The sequence below is a fragment of the Perca flavescens genome, chromosome 1, assembly GCF_004354835.1.
Source record: "Perca flavescens isolate YP-PL-M2 chromosome 1, PFLA_1.0, whole genome shotgun sequence".
NCBI classification, from domain to species: domain Eukaryota; kingdom Metazoa; phylum Chordata; class Actinopteri; order Perciformes; family Percidae; genus Perca; species Perca flavescens.
Window position 1 is genome coordinate 14464261 of NC_041331.1, and position 17017 is coordinate 14481277.

Sequence of the window (17017 nt, forward strand, 5' to 3'; positions counted from 1 at the left end):
CCCCACTGTGTGGGTTTTGTTCTGCTAATCAGACCACATGCCTCAAGGATTCAGGAATCCAAGAGCTCTCAGCCAGCTCCTCTCATTCCACATACAGCCGCAGCAGCCTGTGACAAACTATTCAGTGTGTTGGGGGGGGTTAAAGACTCTATCCATTCATAACACTGTTCAACCCTCCCTCCCTCCATTGCTAATCCCAGGCAGTTCTTTACCCTCACCACCACCTCCTCCTCCTCCTCTTACCCCTCAAATGCCCTCTCTCTCCCTTCTCACCACAGCAGAGCCCTTTTTATTTTTTTTATCTATCTGCATACTGCACACTGTGTCTGAATAGGCTCATGGTTTATTATTAGACTACGGTCCAACCGCACACCCACTATGGGTTTCAATATATATATATAAAAAAAAAAAAAAACATAACAAGGCCTACATCGAAAGTCTTGATATTTGGCTCTCGCTTGTTTTCCCCTTCTTCTTCTGGTTTGTTTCCTCCCTGGCTCTATTGCTACTCACGCATTGAGAGGCGAAATGAGGCACGCTGGAAATTTGCAGCCTGACAATGGAAGACAGCTGCTCTTGCTGCATAAGTCTTTCATGAGCTGAATTAGTGGTACAAGCCTTTGCTCTCCCTTCCCCCCCACCGCACATGCCTCCCCTCATAGCGAGCCGATCCAGACACAGCAACACACCTCGTGGAAAGCTTAGGCGAGAGAAGGACGTGGAGGGAAAGACAAAGCATGACGGGGGCTTTGTCTGACAGATCTGTGATTGCTTTTTGCAAAAGTAGACCAACATCGTTTTGTGTCCCTGTAGAAAAACCATCACATCAATTCTTAATGAAGTTCTGAAATATATTACCTTTTGTTCATTAAAAAAAAAAAGAAGGTAAAATTAAGTTTCTAAAATGATACCGGTGTTAAAATAAAACTATTGCCAAGTTTCAAGGGGCTAAATGCCTGACGCTTCTACAGACATGGACCCGCCCCTATTCTGAAGATCACATATTTACATATTTTTGATTAATTGAAAAGAAATGCATTAAAAAAAAAACTATTTGTGTTACAGTACGTTTCAAGACAAAGGCTTCTGATCTCTGATACACTAGATGTTTAAAACTGACAAAACAGAACCATTAAAACATTACTTCTTAGAGATCAAAATCTATAAAAACACGAAACACACTAATATAATTATTGATGAAAGAAATCTAAAAAAGAGCTAGCTGACAGATTATGAGTATGAGAACCTAATGAAAGCAAAATACTTGAAAGTGGGAGTCACAGAGTGCTGTTACCCATTCAATAATCAAGCTGTCCTAATAAAAACGGAGTTTTAAGGTTTATATGCACATGGATTAGCTTTGGGGTAAGTTGTCATGCATGATATAAAAACTGTATTCGTTTAAGACCGTCTGTCATCGCAGAATCTGATCCTTTCACTACTAAAGACCAGATGCACTCATTCCAACCGCAACCTTTTTTGTCAACGTTTTCATTATTCCAGATTGCACTTGTGGTAAAAAGCAAGCATACTTTACACTCAAAATCAGAAGTGATAACAAATCCCAAAAGCCTTCAGGAAGTAAGTGGTGAGATGGGAAAGAAATCAAGCTAAACATCCACTGAGGTCAAGGTGACTACAGGCAGCAGTGTTTATGACTGGAAAGACCTGGTTCCAGTATGAAATATTTCCAAACAAAAAGCCAGTGGTTTTTCCTCGACAAGGATTTCCTGAGCAACACACATCTATAAAGGTTTTGGGGCATTCTTCTTCTATGGGCTAATTCAACATCTGTATCGGTGGCCTGCTGTGTGGGGCTGTGGGGAATCAAATATCGAATGCTCAATGAAACGGACACACCGTCATGTGATTACACAAGCTATTTTGATATATACTGATTCTACTGGCTGTTTCCATTTGCAACGGCATGTCAGTAAGGGATAAGACACTGTAGGCTAAACCGCGAAAATGTGGTATGCATGGTCCAGTGTGTAACGTGTTTACTTGTTTATTCTCAAAATCTGTGTTGCCCCGTTCACAAACTTGTCCTTTTTCATGAATATTTACCACCACCATCAATTCCAAGAATTCCTTTTGGCTTGAAATTTTACATTTGCATTCGCATGAACTGGTGTAGACGCATAGTCATGCGCCATCTTGAAATACGTTAGCCGGTAAGGGACATCTGCTGGACATACTGCTCCGCCTTTCGCGTTTTCGCTGTCACATGATAAACTCACAGAGTGCTGCTAATGCTGCTAATGGGTATCGTAGCTTCCCGGCCCTGGCAAGTTTGAAGAAGGAAACATGGAGGATCCTAATTTCAGGAACAGGATATTGTAAAGAGCAACAGACCGGCTTTTTGAAGCGTGAAGGCTACCGTAGCTGTAATACGAGTTAAGTTCAACTAAAAGTTGAACTTAAACACACCGCAAAGACTACAGCCGAAGACCAAGTGCCACGTACGTTCAGCGCCTGCGTGAGAGGAAATAACTCTCCATGCCAGCAGACAGCAAAAATCTATTTGTTTTAATACAAACTGTTGCTATGATACGTACAACAAAAAAAAAGCATTTGTGCGAATCAGCCAGCAGCAGCACAGAGCCTACGGCCCCTCTGCTTCACTCCCCGCCGGGACGACAGCCATCACAAGACGGCTAGCCAGATTGTCCATCTCCGGGGCGGTCATTCATTCATCGGGGGAGCGGAGGGGCCGAGAGCACCCCAGCGGCCGTAGCGGGGTGCAGTCGTTAGCTTGATTACCTCACTTTTGTTTTTCTTCTCAGTCACTAATTCGCTTAAGCTGAATAACCAAATCACAGGGATTCCTCGAACAGACGCCAATTCAACATGTGGAACTGTCTAAAAAGAAGCCGAATAGGGTCGGCGAGTAGCGATGGTGCGCGACACACAAGACACACGTCAGCCCAACTTTTTTTATTTTATTTATATCATTCTAGCAGCTGTTCAGTAATTTAAAAAGAACTACGTGTTCAACATGTCTGTTATTAATGTCCTTGATTTCATTTTATTTTCCTACGTTATGTACACTAGTCTAGTGTTTTCACATTATTGTGAAGGCAGCTGCTAATGGCAGAGGTGGAAAACAATTAGTGTCAAATGTTTTCTTCCTGTAGTAGTACTCCCCGAGGGAGAATGCTTCAAACAGGAAGAGGCAACAACGCAGAAATCACAACAGAAAATGAAACTGCTGGCAGATAATTCAATCCTATCATTGATCAACATTCTGTGGAATTGAACAGTGATCAGATGAATAACTTTGGTTATTTGTCCAAAACTCTGTTGTAAAAACGTATGATTCGAAGAAGGCTGTGATTAAAAACTAACACGTCGAGTAATTCATAGAGCTAGAGAGAGAAGTTCAAACCCTGACTTGAAATGATCAGACAAAGCCACCCCTAATCGGACGTTGGAAAGGCGTGTGGGGAGCAGATTTCCTTAGGCTATTTGACCGTCCAGCAAGCAGTTCTGACAGAGTAAACTGGCAGCTTAATACATCACTAAAGTCTGCAAATATTGTAAATCTAAATTGCTCACGATACATGTTTGTGCAGGACGTAAAGGAGATCTACCATATTTGATCATGTACTTCAGTACTGTCAGCCTGTTAATAAAGCAACAACTCCGCTCATCTGCTTTCCTAGAACACAAACAGGTAAGCTAACAGCCTCATTCTGTAGTGAGCTTCTTGATGTAATTTACTCCCCTTCTTAAAATAAGTCAGTCTCTCTTCTCTTCCAGAGCCTTTAAAAGCCCTGGCTGGCACTACTTAAAAGGAATGAGCTGTAACACAATAGCAACAGTCAGCCAGGCACAGAGAGGCAAAAAAAAAAAAAAAAAGCAAGCTCTCATGAGATCCCTCCACTACCCGAGCTGGACATCAGCAGCAATGCAGAGCGGTGGCTGTGTTCTTTTATTCAGGTGCTGCCTTTCCTTTCTCTCTCTCCCCACTTTTCAAAGTAACACTGCCAATGTAATTTTCCATGAGAGCTGCTCCATTTATCAAGGCCGATGGCACATCGAGGCAGCTAACGAATGCCTTACTCCTCTAGATTTGTATAATGAGAGGTGGGAGAGTGGGACACACTCAGAGGTGGTTAGCACTTGTACGAAGGAAGTAAAGATGATTTATTCAGCATCTGAGAGCCGATGCTTTGGGGAGCTTTAACTTAGGACACAGACAATGTAGCTTTGCTATTACACCTCTACCACGGAGAACAAGACTGCTAGTGAGACACATACTTAAACACGTATTGGTGCTTTGATTACACTGGCCGTGGGACAGCTAGTTCTATTAAATCAACAGTCAAGTTGTAATGAGGCTGACAAATTTCCAAATCTACTTCCCAACAATGAATTATTTTCTTAAATAATGCTGTGTTTTATTATTTAATTTAATTACTCATACTATCTACAGCAATCAAACATTTAGAACAGGTAGGGGATAGATACAAGTTTCATATGACCTGATATAATGCTGTCAAATCACCATGCAGGATAAATTACTTTACAAGCCACATGGACTACATATGTAGCAAAGTTGTGAGTCAGGTCAGTAGACATTTTCAAACATTACTTTTTCATCAGATGTAGTGTCAATTTTACAGTTTGTGCAGGCTGCCAAAAAAGTCTTGCCTGAGGACACTGAACGCTAGCTGCTGTGGCTAGTGTGCGATGAAGAAATAGGATTCTGCTGCAACATCTGTGCCAAAACACAGTCGTGTGAAATGCTCCTTTTAGGCATGGAGATTAGGTTTCTGGCTGGATGTTATGGTGGAGGTCAGGACGGGATCGGTGCTGTTCTGTCAGTCCGCGTGGCTGTGAAACTTAGTTCAGTCATTTGCAGTAGCTTTCGCTTTAACGGTTGCCGGAGGGAATATCTTATTGCAGAGCCAGCGCGGTATTAGTCTGAACGGCATGTGATATACATTATGTATGCTAGCTAATTGTAATGTAAATTTTAAATGTTAAGCAAACACTTGTCACTCATTCCAAGCCTCCTGTCATATGGGTTCTCCCTTTGTTGGGGTATGCACCGTGAGAACCCTTCAAATAGAATGATCTTCTTAAAACATGATATCCAGTTCTTTTATTACTAGTTCTCTATTGATCAAAACCCATTAACTCATAGCCATTAACTGGGTTTGCCAAAATAAAATCTGCTCTTCTAGGCAAAATTGATGCGTCCGGCAACATAATTACATCCTCTTTCTCCCATCACATTTTCAAGGATACCTTTCACCAGCGAGATATTTGAAAGCGCTTGTGACCTCTCTCCTTTATTCAGTGTTGAAACCCAATTCGTGCGCTTCTCCCTCTGAAGACTTTGCATTCTAAAACACATTACGCTAACAAAGACTTCCCAGAAATGTCCTTTCGTAGCAGTGAGCCCAAGGAGACGCTACAGCTTGTGTTCCTGACTGGTTGTCCTGGATTTAAGGAGTCAAACAGGCTTCCTCGCAGCCCATCCCCCACGCCACTTTCAGAGCAGCAGGAAAAACGACGAAGGCGTGCTTTGCACCGGCTCCCTCCCCCACACAGTGCTCCACCAGGCATTGCTGGGGCTTGTGGGATTAAGAATGGAACACGATGACAGACAAAAACAGTCCTCAGCACCTCCCTGCTCTGCTGTCTTTTATACTGCCAGAGCATGAAAAGGCCACGATGAGGCACACAATAGACACAGCGATAGATCCACTCTATGAGTGAACAAGATAAGTGGGGGTGAATAGCTACACAGATCTTTATATTGTTCTTTTAAGATGATGTCAGTGTAGAAATTGTGTGAAGAAAATAAAAGTGGAACACGATGAGACATTTACTTCTCTTCACAGGCGTAACGTGAGGTATGCGGCCGACAACGTCTATTAAAATCTTGTCTTGACATTAGTACTTGGGTTTTACTGGCCCGTGAACCGTACATAACACTTTCCTGGTTAATAGCAAATGATGGTGGCTGGTATTCATTTTTAACATGGCATACGACGGGGTTATTTTTTTTTTTAAACATGAAGGTACTTCCTTTTATAAATCGGCATCAAGCATCTGCTGTCAAGAAAGGAAAAAAAAATACAAAAATTTCCTGAAGCTGGTCTCAACATCATATTAGTCAAGGGTGCTCTTATTCACCGTATGGTAATGAAAGAGAAAACAGCAGTAGGTCTTCTTCATGCATCACATGTCAGACAACTTCAGGGAATGGAGTGCATCTCCAAGAGTCCTACAGTGCTCGGTCCTAACGTATTAATTCATACCCCCGATAATAAAGCTGATGAAATTCAGTATTGTGTTACATTTACCACAATTTTCAAAAATGCAACTCCACAGTTGTATCATTGTTGCTTCTGAAAAAAAAAAGATAACGGGGTTGCTGCCAACACATTTCAACAATTGAGTTCAGGGCACAATATCACTTCTGCAGCTACCTCCAAAAGACGCAAGCAAGCTAGCTAGCATATTTTTTTCCGTTTATTTCGAGTTCAAGTTCCACAAATAATAGTATAAGTAGGTTTGTAAATAGTTTATATCTGGGTATATTTGTTATAAAAGACTACTCACCTAAACAACTGCAACGTATTTCAAGATGCATACTGCTTTTAGCAACTTTATATAAACTACTGTCAACAGTAACTTTACAATTGTCCTACCGTTGACAACGACAAACATAACGCGACACCAAAGAAATCTATGCAGCATCGAAAGAAAGAAAGAAAAACTTACCTTTTCATTTTTCACCTTCTTTAACGTCTTGCATTCACTACTACCATTTTCCACCTCCTCTGGTTCAGTTTTTGCGGTCAAGGCTGGTACGATCCCTACAGGTTCAAGTGCAATATTCCCCATTTGATTGGCTTCTGCCAAGTCTGTTGATTGTGTGTTCTCAAAGGACGCAGCGCGACTATTCCCCAAAGCAACCTGGGCCTGAGACACAACGTCCTTCTCCGCAGCAGCGATTGCCACGACTGGGGCTCCGTCTGTTTTGTCCTTCTTACCTTTCCCACTAGCCCCTTCTTTCTCTTTCTTACCACTCAGAACACCTCTGGAGGCTTTGCCCCCCTTTTCAATGTTCTTCCCAGAGGTGGAATTGTTGCCGGCGGCTCCTGCGCTCGCTGCTGTGCCCGTTGGCTCCGCTTGAGTCCGTCCTGGAGTTTCTTTCTTGCCCCCATCGCCAGCTGAAGCTTTGCTACTATTGTCTTTAGAGTTCTTGCTGCGCTTGTATTTGGATTTGCTTTCCTTGCCTTGAGAGCCAGACACTGGACTCACAAACCTGATGTTGTCCGGCAACGCTGCCACTGCACTGGGTGGTGCCGCCATGCCGTCCTTGGTGCCCGACATCTCAAGTTTGTCCTTCTCTAAGTCCGCGTCTAGGTCAATAATCAGATTTCCAACACCGATATCCCACTCATCCCCGCTATCGTAAGTGTCCACCGCATTAGAGTCCACACCTTTCCCGCCTGCAGTGCCACCACTTAGGGACATTTTAGAGCCAACGGCCCAGGATTGCCTCAGTGAGGTCCGACACCCTCTCAGACGGTTGGGACTCAGGGGCAAGGGTTAGAGAATCCTCACGGTCTACTCGTTCCAGTTCCATTTAACCACATTTTACCCTAGAAAAGAAGAGAGACATATTAATCGAATAATTCTGACATAAAAATAACAACTCTGCCATCACAAGAAAAGGCCATTTCATTGGGTACAACAACAACAACACAAAAAAAAAAGCCAGTAATTCTCTGAGGATCACTGCGCAAACCACTATGGTAATACCCACTGGTGTGACAGCACTGCTCCGAAACCCTCTCCTTAACTCACTTCCCACAGTCGTCATGGCAACCATGGGAAATGTAGCTTAAATCCTGCTTTGACAGCCAAGGTGGCCCCACTGTTCTGAATGACTGGCTCTCTTTTCACAAGGCACTGCTGATAGTGTCACTGCTGATAAATAAGGAGTAGCTGGCCTCACACACCCCCGCATGGTTTATGGAGCCGTGCCTTTTCAACTAAAGCGCACAATGGTAATCTTGCATTAGCAGAGGAGCTTAAAAACCTGAATGAACCAGTGTTTGGCTCGGGAGAACATCGGTTTGTTGTATTTGCTTACACAATGTAGCCAAAAAGGTCACCAATGTTTCATATCTTTCAGCAAAATTCCTTCCAGGACAGATCATCATTTTGGACAAACTGCAGATCAACAAGGTTATAAATAGCTTGTCTTCAAAATGGAACCTCAAGAAATTTAAGTTACTTACTCAATTTTCACAATTCAGATCAAATATATGTTCTCAGATTAGGGTTTAGAAGACCGAAGGTCCTTTTTAGGTTTTATTCTTGTGTTTGAAAATCTCCCTTTGATTCACAAAGAAGAAAGACGTGAACATCTTTGTCATTTGTGTGTCCGTCGTGAGTAGGTGGCTGTGAAAAGAAATCTCTTATATGTGTTTTAGTTATACGCTACATTGAAATTATGCAGAGGAATTATAATGTTAACCACAATGAGTTTCCCTTGTAAATAACACATTATATAAATACAGTTGGCCTTGGCAGGTACATCAGTACCATTAACTGCGCTTTAGTAGTCGCCTTCAGCACCAGCCAATTAGTTTGTCCATTTTAAATACTACAAACAATGCTATTTGGAGCGTCGTCTGTGAGGATTTTTTTTTTTAAATTGTCAAGCCATAGCTTATTGTGTGCCATAAGTGATACAATCTTCTTTCCTGTATAAACAAACATTAAGGACACGGATATATATTCATGTAATCAACACAAACGACATACAGTACTTAATACTCCTATCTGTTCTAGGGAGAAAAAAAAAAAAAAATATCATTGCATCTTATGGGGTAAACCACCCCCCCCCCCCCCCAAAGCTGTGAATACACTGGTGTTGATCTGGTACCAGAAAGAGTCAATTTTCTAAAAGTCTTGAGCACACTGTATAAATAATTAACACTCACATCTATAGTTCTCGGCCCCCCCTGCGATAAAGAACATGACGGATGAGGAAGCCTGAGCACGAAAGAGTCTGCAGTGGTGCTAAGGGTGATGAAATCAATACAACTCAAACAGGCATGGATGCTGATAATTCTCTTTGTGCTTTTTACAAAATACAGCCAAACAGTTCATAGTGGAGCCCTGTAAAGATCCTAACCAAATTATGTCCATAGGTTCTTATTTCTGATTAGGGATGTTAATGATTAACCGTTTAGCCATTAACAGACAATAAGAATTCTGACCAATTAATACTACCGGTTAAAAACAATGGTATTAAAACAAGAATAAAGTAATTTAAAAAGGTTGTTTTGCATTGTAAAAGAAATATAGGCTATGCGATCTATTTTTTTAACTTCACTGGCAAGTTGTATTTTAAGCTCTTTATTTTCTGGACTCCGTTGGCTGCATGTCGGGTAATGGTTTATAATCATAATAATCAGTTATGAGGGGCCGGCTATCGGACAGAAAAAAAAAAAAAAAAAACTCTAAATAAGTGTCCCCATTTCTGATTAGTAGCCATGGTAGCTTTGCTTTGCGTTTTGCAACTTAAGTAATGAATCCTAATTTTCCAAGTGGGTATATGAAATATTTTCTTCCTAGTCTTGCGAGGACTTACCTTTAAAAGGTTCTATGACATGCTGTTTTTTGGATGCTTCTATTAGTGGTCCCCTAATACTGTATCTGAAGTCTCTTTCCCGAAATTCAGCCTTTGTGCAGAATTACAGCCACTAGAGCCAGTCCCACAATGAGATTTCCTTAGTATGTGCCATTTCTGTGTCTGTAACTTTATATGCTATTGAGGAGGAGAGAGAGGGGGGGCAAGGTGGGGGGGGGTGTGGCCTAGACCAACAGCCATGCTTCGCTTGTTTGCAAGCCATGATGTCTCACTCTTTCTCATGGGCAGCCCAAATTCTCTGGGTGGGCAAAGCAGAGAAAAGGGAGGTAACCTTTCCCCTTATGACATCATAAAGGGAAGATTCCAGATCAGTCCATCTGAGCTTTCATTTTCTCAAAGACCGAGCAGGATACCCAGGGCTCGGTTTACACCCATTGCCATTTCTAGCCACTGGGGGACCATAGGCAGGCTTGGGGAACGCATATTAATGTTAAAAAACCGCATAAAAGTGAAGTTTTCATGCCATGGGACCTTTAAGATCTCTAGTAAAAATGGTTTAGTTCAAAATGCATCACAGGCTGATTAACACATTGTTTCAGCAAAGAAAAACCTTAATTCTCAAAATACCCCTACTGTGCGGACAAACAAGTGAACTGAAGAATTGATAAAACCACTAGAAACAACGTCCTAATTTTTGGAGATATCAAGCTGTTTGCTTAAAATGTGTTGAATATCTAACTTCTGCTTTATTTATTACACTTGTATATTCACAGTCTGAAATTATTATAAATTCACTTTACATCCCCAGACTATCAGCCCTTGTGTAAATACGGCTCATCCTGATGGGCTTATCAAATCAAATCCTGAAGCTTCACCGATAACTATGAAAGCATCCAAAGAGATTGTATGGGGATATCCGCATATTTTCTGCTTCATTACTGTTGGGAGTACAATTAAATTAATCTCTCTATAATGGAAGAGCTCGAAGAAATATTCTATAGGCCTATAAACATTTGTCCAGTTATGACACCGCACACCAGACCAGCATGGTTTAATCTTCCTCAGGAAATAGAGCGATGTAAAAACAACATCCAACTGTTACAATTCAGATACTGCTGCTCTAGTCTTTAAAGCTGGGTTGTTCCCAGCAAAGCAGTCATTTTGCACCATTACTCAGCTCTCATTAGAACAGTCCAAAATGGCAGCTGGATCACATAATGCACAGGGCCTCATGTCGATTCAGTTCAGGGGCCGTTCGTATCCCCCTCAGCAGTGACAGAGGTAAAACTGTTGAACAATCATTTGATCGCCGCGCCTACTTGTTCCTCACAGATGGCTCCCTAAAGGAACGACAGCCGGTGGCAGGTTTTGAAAGGTGGAGAGATGCAGCTGTCCCTGTTTGACTGGGTAAACAGTTGTGAGGTCTAATTTGTCCAACACCTCCACAACAGAGCGGTTGTAACTCTATCGGCGGTTGACCTACTGTACTGCCCTTAGCTGGAACTGCAGCGCAAGCCCTTTTGAAAAAGCCCCACTGAGGAAATGTCCCAGTGAGTGCCCTGTTGAGCGAAAGGCATGCAGCCTGTGCAACTCCCAGAGTGCTTGTCCTTTTTTCACAGTTTCATTCAGCAATCTATCACAGAGGCCACATAAGCTGCATTCAAAGTGTAGAGAAAAAAAAAAAAGACAGGGGAAAAGCGATTTCTAGTTGATTTGCTGTGGAACGCCACTGATTCAGACCTGGTGTAATGTAGTTTTCTGCATGTGACCGTTAGGAACACCAACTGTGCATAAAACAGAAACTTGAGGTTTGTCTATATTTCTGTTCAGGGCACGGAGCACGACACAGCACTCATCTAGCCATTTTGCGGACTGTTTGTAAGTGGCGGGGGTGTGGATCCAGAGGGGTTGCAAAGGAAAGGTGGAAATGAACAACAGGCGCAAGGGGAAATATTACAAAGTGACTCCTACTGTGTCACAAATGCAGCCAATTCTAAAGGCAAAAGAACATGGAATTCACTAAATATACACATTCAGTGTTTTCTACGCCACAAATAACCGCATGTGATGGATAACATATGCTTCAAGACCCCGTATGTCAGAGAGCAGAACAGGTAATTATCCTTGCAGGGGATATTAAAAAAACAGCAAACAGCTTCTCCGTTCAGGCATAAATGAGATATGCTCTCAAATTAGGCATGTGTCGACATGAAAATTTCACGGTGTGATTATCTAAGCCAGAACAGTCTCAATGCATGATATTATCACAATAATTACTGAAGATGAAAATCAGCATTAAAACATAGCTACTTTAATGACAGAAACCACGGTTTTATTCCAGTTTAAAACATTCTTTAAGGCAATACAGATATGAGCGATGCTTTCGTCACAATAAACGTATACTGACAACGCCACTGGGGCCAGGCCATTGTTTGTTGTTGTTCCTGGTAGAATTACAATCATAATACACTATGCTCTGATGTTTTCGTTTTTTTTATTGGAGGTACGTATGCGGTCATGATGATAATTGTTTGATCTCTGCTCTCAATACTCTAAATCTTTATTAAGGGCTGAAAGATGCTTCTCCAAAGTTGCTTTAATATGTCTTGTAGAGAAGTAAGGGAGAAGGCAGGAGATTTTAACAACTCCAAAACCACATGCCTTGCATAGCTGTGGCTCTGCGTATCAAACATGCGCTGACTGGTTGAACTGCGAGGGACATGCAGGAGCATCAGGGTTGGGCCAACACCCCATGCATAACTTAAACAATACACCAAATGGTAAAAGCAAAGAGATGCCATGTTTAGTTTTTGTTTCATATCCTTTTAAAATCTAGAATGTTTGGGTCTGTTGACTCTGTAACTTGTGTTTGAAATCATTTTTTTTCTATATGGAGTAAATAATCTATTACTAAAAGAAACCCAATATATTGTCATTTAATTAAAACTGTTAGATGGATCCTACAGAGACCCAAACGACTCAGAACTCTGTGGACTTTCTGATAATTTACCAGTCAAGATGGACCTTTTGAACATATTTTTACTTTTTCTTAGCTGTACACAGTCTTCCACAAGATTCAACCATCACTTTAAAGTTATCCCTGGTAGTAAAAAACTAAAATACACTTTAAATCCCCCATTGAATGCCACATAACTGCCCATTATCAGTTAGATGCCAACAATGTGTACAATAATAAGATCTATACAAACTCGTCAGCATGAAACACAGCCAAGTGGTTACAAAGTGCTTCTGACATGCCTTCTGGTTACAAGTCACTTGGACAGAATGCAAAGAGGGTAAAAAATAAAATAAAAATAGCAACTGCTGCACTAACGTATGCAGAGAAAAAAAAAAAAATAAAGTGTACAGAGTCTGGCAATGTGCATCCTTCGCTCTGCAGTTCATTTACAGGCAGGTCCCCGTCCAGAGAGCCCCACGGTAACCTCCATGTAATTGGATTGTGTGCTTTAGCCGATGACAAAAATAGAAATGTACCGAGCCAATCCAGGTGATAGAAATCAGGAGTCTGCGCGTCAGCTGGTAGCCAAAGAGTTTTGTTTTTCTTTATTCCTGACTGCAGCGGCTTTCTGCATCTCTCGGCTGGCAAACTGCATGACTCAAATCGACAGCAACCAAAGAAGTGTGAAATATGCAGATTGCTCTCTGGCTGACGAGGCTTCAATGTCCAGGCTCTTGTGTGATGCAAAAAAAAAAAAAAAAAAAAAAAAGCAAAGTCCACACCACACTGCCTCAAAAACTGTATCATTCACCATGGTAGCTTTCCAGTAAAGAGGGTTAAGTGGAACAGAAATAGAGCGATCTGTCTCTTTGTCTTTTGATAAAGAAAAGGTGACTTATGCCCAGTTACCGGTACTCGGTACGCTGCGTGCTTTGTTCACTCTCACACCAAGACTACATCCGCACTAACAGGAGCCCCTTTCATACAGAATGTTCTAGACGGGACTAATGTGCCTATATATGCCGCCCCGCTGTCTGTGTCAAAGTTACGAAGACGGAATTGGGGGGTGACACAGTTGTTGCACCTTTAAGCCGGCAGTGGAGGTAGTCACAGATCCGTAACCGTAACAAGAGACAAACCATTGTCCGTATGTGAAAGGGACAGCCGGCATGGCGGGACTACGTACAGTATGGACAAGTCGACCCACAGGCAGGTCAAAAGTGACAAAGCAGCGTCCCAAGTATAGCTGAAATTATTAATAACTTACAGAAACGTTGCTTGCAGAAGTCAACCTTCTCTTCCACTTGCTCTCTTCCTCTCTCTCACACATGCACACACATATGGACGCTGCAGCCGTCTCTGTCCTTCTCTCTATTGACAATTGTGGTCCTATAATGCAAACGTTTGGTTGTTGTGGGTCAGGTTTGTGCGGTTGATTAACGGTGCGGATCGGCTCGTACAATCTAGACGCCGACACGGTTGTGTTACACGACATGCCTCTTTTACTCCCGGAATGCCAGCGTGCTATGCCGCCTTTGCTCGGTTCTTCTGAGTGAATAAACAAAGCCGCCATAACAACGGAGCTTCATTGCCGCGCTACTGCGGAATCTCTGTGTGAAAGAGGGGCTAGAGTTTACATGTCAAAACGACTTGTGTTTTCAGGTCATTTGTTTCGGTCACAGTTCATCAATTCTACATGTTAACCAGGCAAAGACTATTTCCTGTGCTGCTGCACGTACTGTTGAATGAATTTGCAACGTCATCGGACATTAAACGCACGTAACTGGTGAGCGAAAACTGGTTTCTTGACTTCTTGACCTGACTGCCATGTAGCTTCTCACCGGGTCTGAGCAGGCATATTACATTAATTTACAAAATCCAAAACCAGCATTTTTATACTTGAACTATAGAGTTCCGTTTTTGGTGTGAGAAAACAATGGCCCACTGAGGACTAGAGGGCAAAACTGAGTTTATGCATTTTAAAAATAAGGAACATTTCAAACACTTCTGTATTACACTGTACAAACACTTTCCCAAAAAGCTACATGTCACAATAGGCTATAAAAGGTTAGGGTTTTAAAGAATGAAAAATAAAACTTGTGTATTAGGAGCAATGTTTTATAGTTTAGTTCCACCTTGGCTATATTAGAAACATAAACATTTAAAGCGCCCAAACATTTAAAAAGGTCCCATGGCATGAAAATGTCACTTTATGAGGTTTTTTAACATTAATATGCGTTCCCCCAGCCTGCCTATGGTCCCCCAGTGGCTAGAAATGGCGATAGGTGTAAACCGAGCCCTGGGTATCCTGCTCTGCCTTTGAGAAAATGAAAGCTCAGATTGGCCGATCTGGAATCTTCCCTTTATGATGTCATAAGGGGAAAGGTTACCTCCCCTTTCTCTGCTTTGCCCGCCCAGAGAATTTGGCCCATCCATGAGAGAGAGACATCATGGCTTTCAAACGAGCAAAGTGGCAGTTGGTCAAGGCCACACCCCCACCCTCCACCTCGCCCCCCCTCTCTCCTCCTCAATAGCATTTAAAGCTACAGACACAGAAATGGCACATACTAAGGAAAGCTCAATGTGGGACTGGCTCTAGTGGCTGTAATTCTGCACCAAGGCTGAATTTCGGGAAAGAGAATTCAGATACAGTATTAGGGGACCACTAAGGTCTATATAAAAGCATCCAAAAAAAGAAGCATGTCATGGGACCTTTAATAATCCTGGTGATCGCAACATTTGGGTGATGCCGACAAATGTGCAAGTTGGATGTGTTTCCATTCACAGACCATACAACAGTGGAGCAACGCCTACACACTGTCCTCGTCTTATACACAACTCTCCCTATGTTGCTGTTGTAGCCGACCGGGAACCTGCAGGCAGTTCTTCCAGCTCCGCCGTTTCATTTGCGCTCGCCATAGTGTAACGGACTCGCTCGCCAATCGGCCAATTTTTGTGCCAACGGCAAAAGCTAAACGTTTCCAAGCGAAACTCACGCTTGTTAACTCCGGTTCCACATTGGGTGCATCTACATAGTTCCACGGCATCAGTGCCTCGATCAATCAATAGTGCAAACGTTTTATAACTTGCATTATTTATGTTACATAGTACTTGGGCGAACAGCCAGTAGGATCAAATGTCAGGTGCAGATGAAGTGGAAAGCGTCGTGAATTTAACATTACAAAAAGTCTCATCTTGACTTGAGTAGAGTGCAGATTAGACCCAAATAAATCTAAATGGCTCACTGTCTGATCATTATGAAAATGATTACGGCCAGAGTTGTGCCAGAACCAAAGCTAGCCAAAACGTCCGTTTGCTAGGGCCAAATGTAAATAAACCAGTTACACATTACAACCCTAAAACATTACAGATGGTCACAGACTATTTATGGTTATGTCCTTTGGCTCAATCCTCAACTATCCATTCAGATTAAATGCATGTCAAATAATTCACCTTCTCATAAACAATGGCCCAGAGTAAAGAAACACCATATTTGTTTCAGTATAGACACTGTCACTGTGATCAATGGGTCGGGTTCTAAAGAGAAACATTTAAATTTCAAATCATCAAGTAAGTGAGCACCAAATTAAAAACATTATCCAAAGCGGCCAAAAGCACTGGAGACATTTAATCAGATGCTGAGTTTGAAGAGACAAATTAAAAACAAATCTTATTATGGCAAAAAAATAAATTTAAATGCAGACAGATACGTGCATTAATTAGCAAATTGTGTGTGCTGGCACTAGCTGACATCTTAACGTGAAATATCCAATAGTGTGGAAAGGGAGATAAATGGAGGACTGCAATAAATTCAACATAAGGCTATACACATAAACAAAGAGCTACTTGCACTGTAATAATGTTGTAAACCTAATCAAATAGGTTTTTCAGATCATCACTGAGCACTAGAAAAGCCACCAGAATAAAATAGGAGAATGTTATGGGGCAAATAAATATTAGTTGGCCAACTAATGATTAACTACATCTTTTATTGGTGAAGTAAACTTCCTTCAACTCAACACTCATCTTGAATCTCGCAATGTTTCTAGCTAGACATCTTACACTCACTTTGATAGTGATAGCCATAGATTAAATGACAGAACAAAGACTTGCTCTCAAGGTTTTACCAGGTGACCGATGAAGTCAGTTCTGTGTGAACAGATTTAAATTGAGCTAAATACCCCAGTTCTTAAAGTAAACAAAACATCTGGTTCAGATGAATCAAAGCTTAATTAAGTGCATTGACTGTCATTTGATAGTGGAAATGCTTGCCTCAGTAAATGACCTTATCTTCATTCATGCAAGCTATGAAGTACAGCCAAACAAGTGCTCGTTCTCTGTGAAATACTATTATAATAATTTCATTTCCAACGCAGTCTAAACATCATTCCCCAATATTTGCAGGAAGGAAAACATGGACAAATAAA

At 41.7% G+C, this 17017-nt stretch overlaps 1 protein-coding gene across 1 annotated transcript in view; it reads right to left on the reverse strand.

Annotated features, from left to right (window-relative positions):
• Positions 1 to 17017, reverse strand: part of znf609b (zinc finger protein 609b) — an 86837-nt gene that overhangs the window by 52968 nt on the left and 16852 nt on the right. The window contains exon 2 of the mRNA XM_028586532.1: positions 6742 to 7628. Coding sequence (XP_028442333.1) covers positions 6742 to 7500 — 759 coding nt within the window. The 5' untranslated portion in view covers positions 7501 to 7628. The remainder of the gene's footprint in view (positions 1 to 6741; positions 7629 to 17017) is intronic.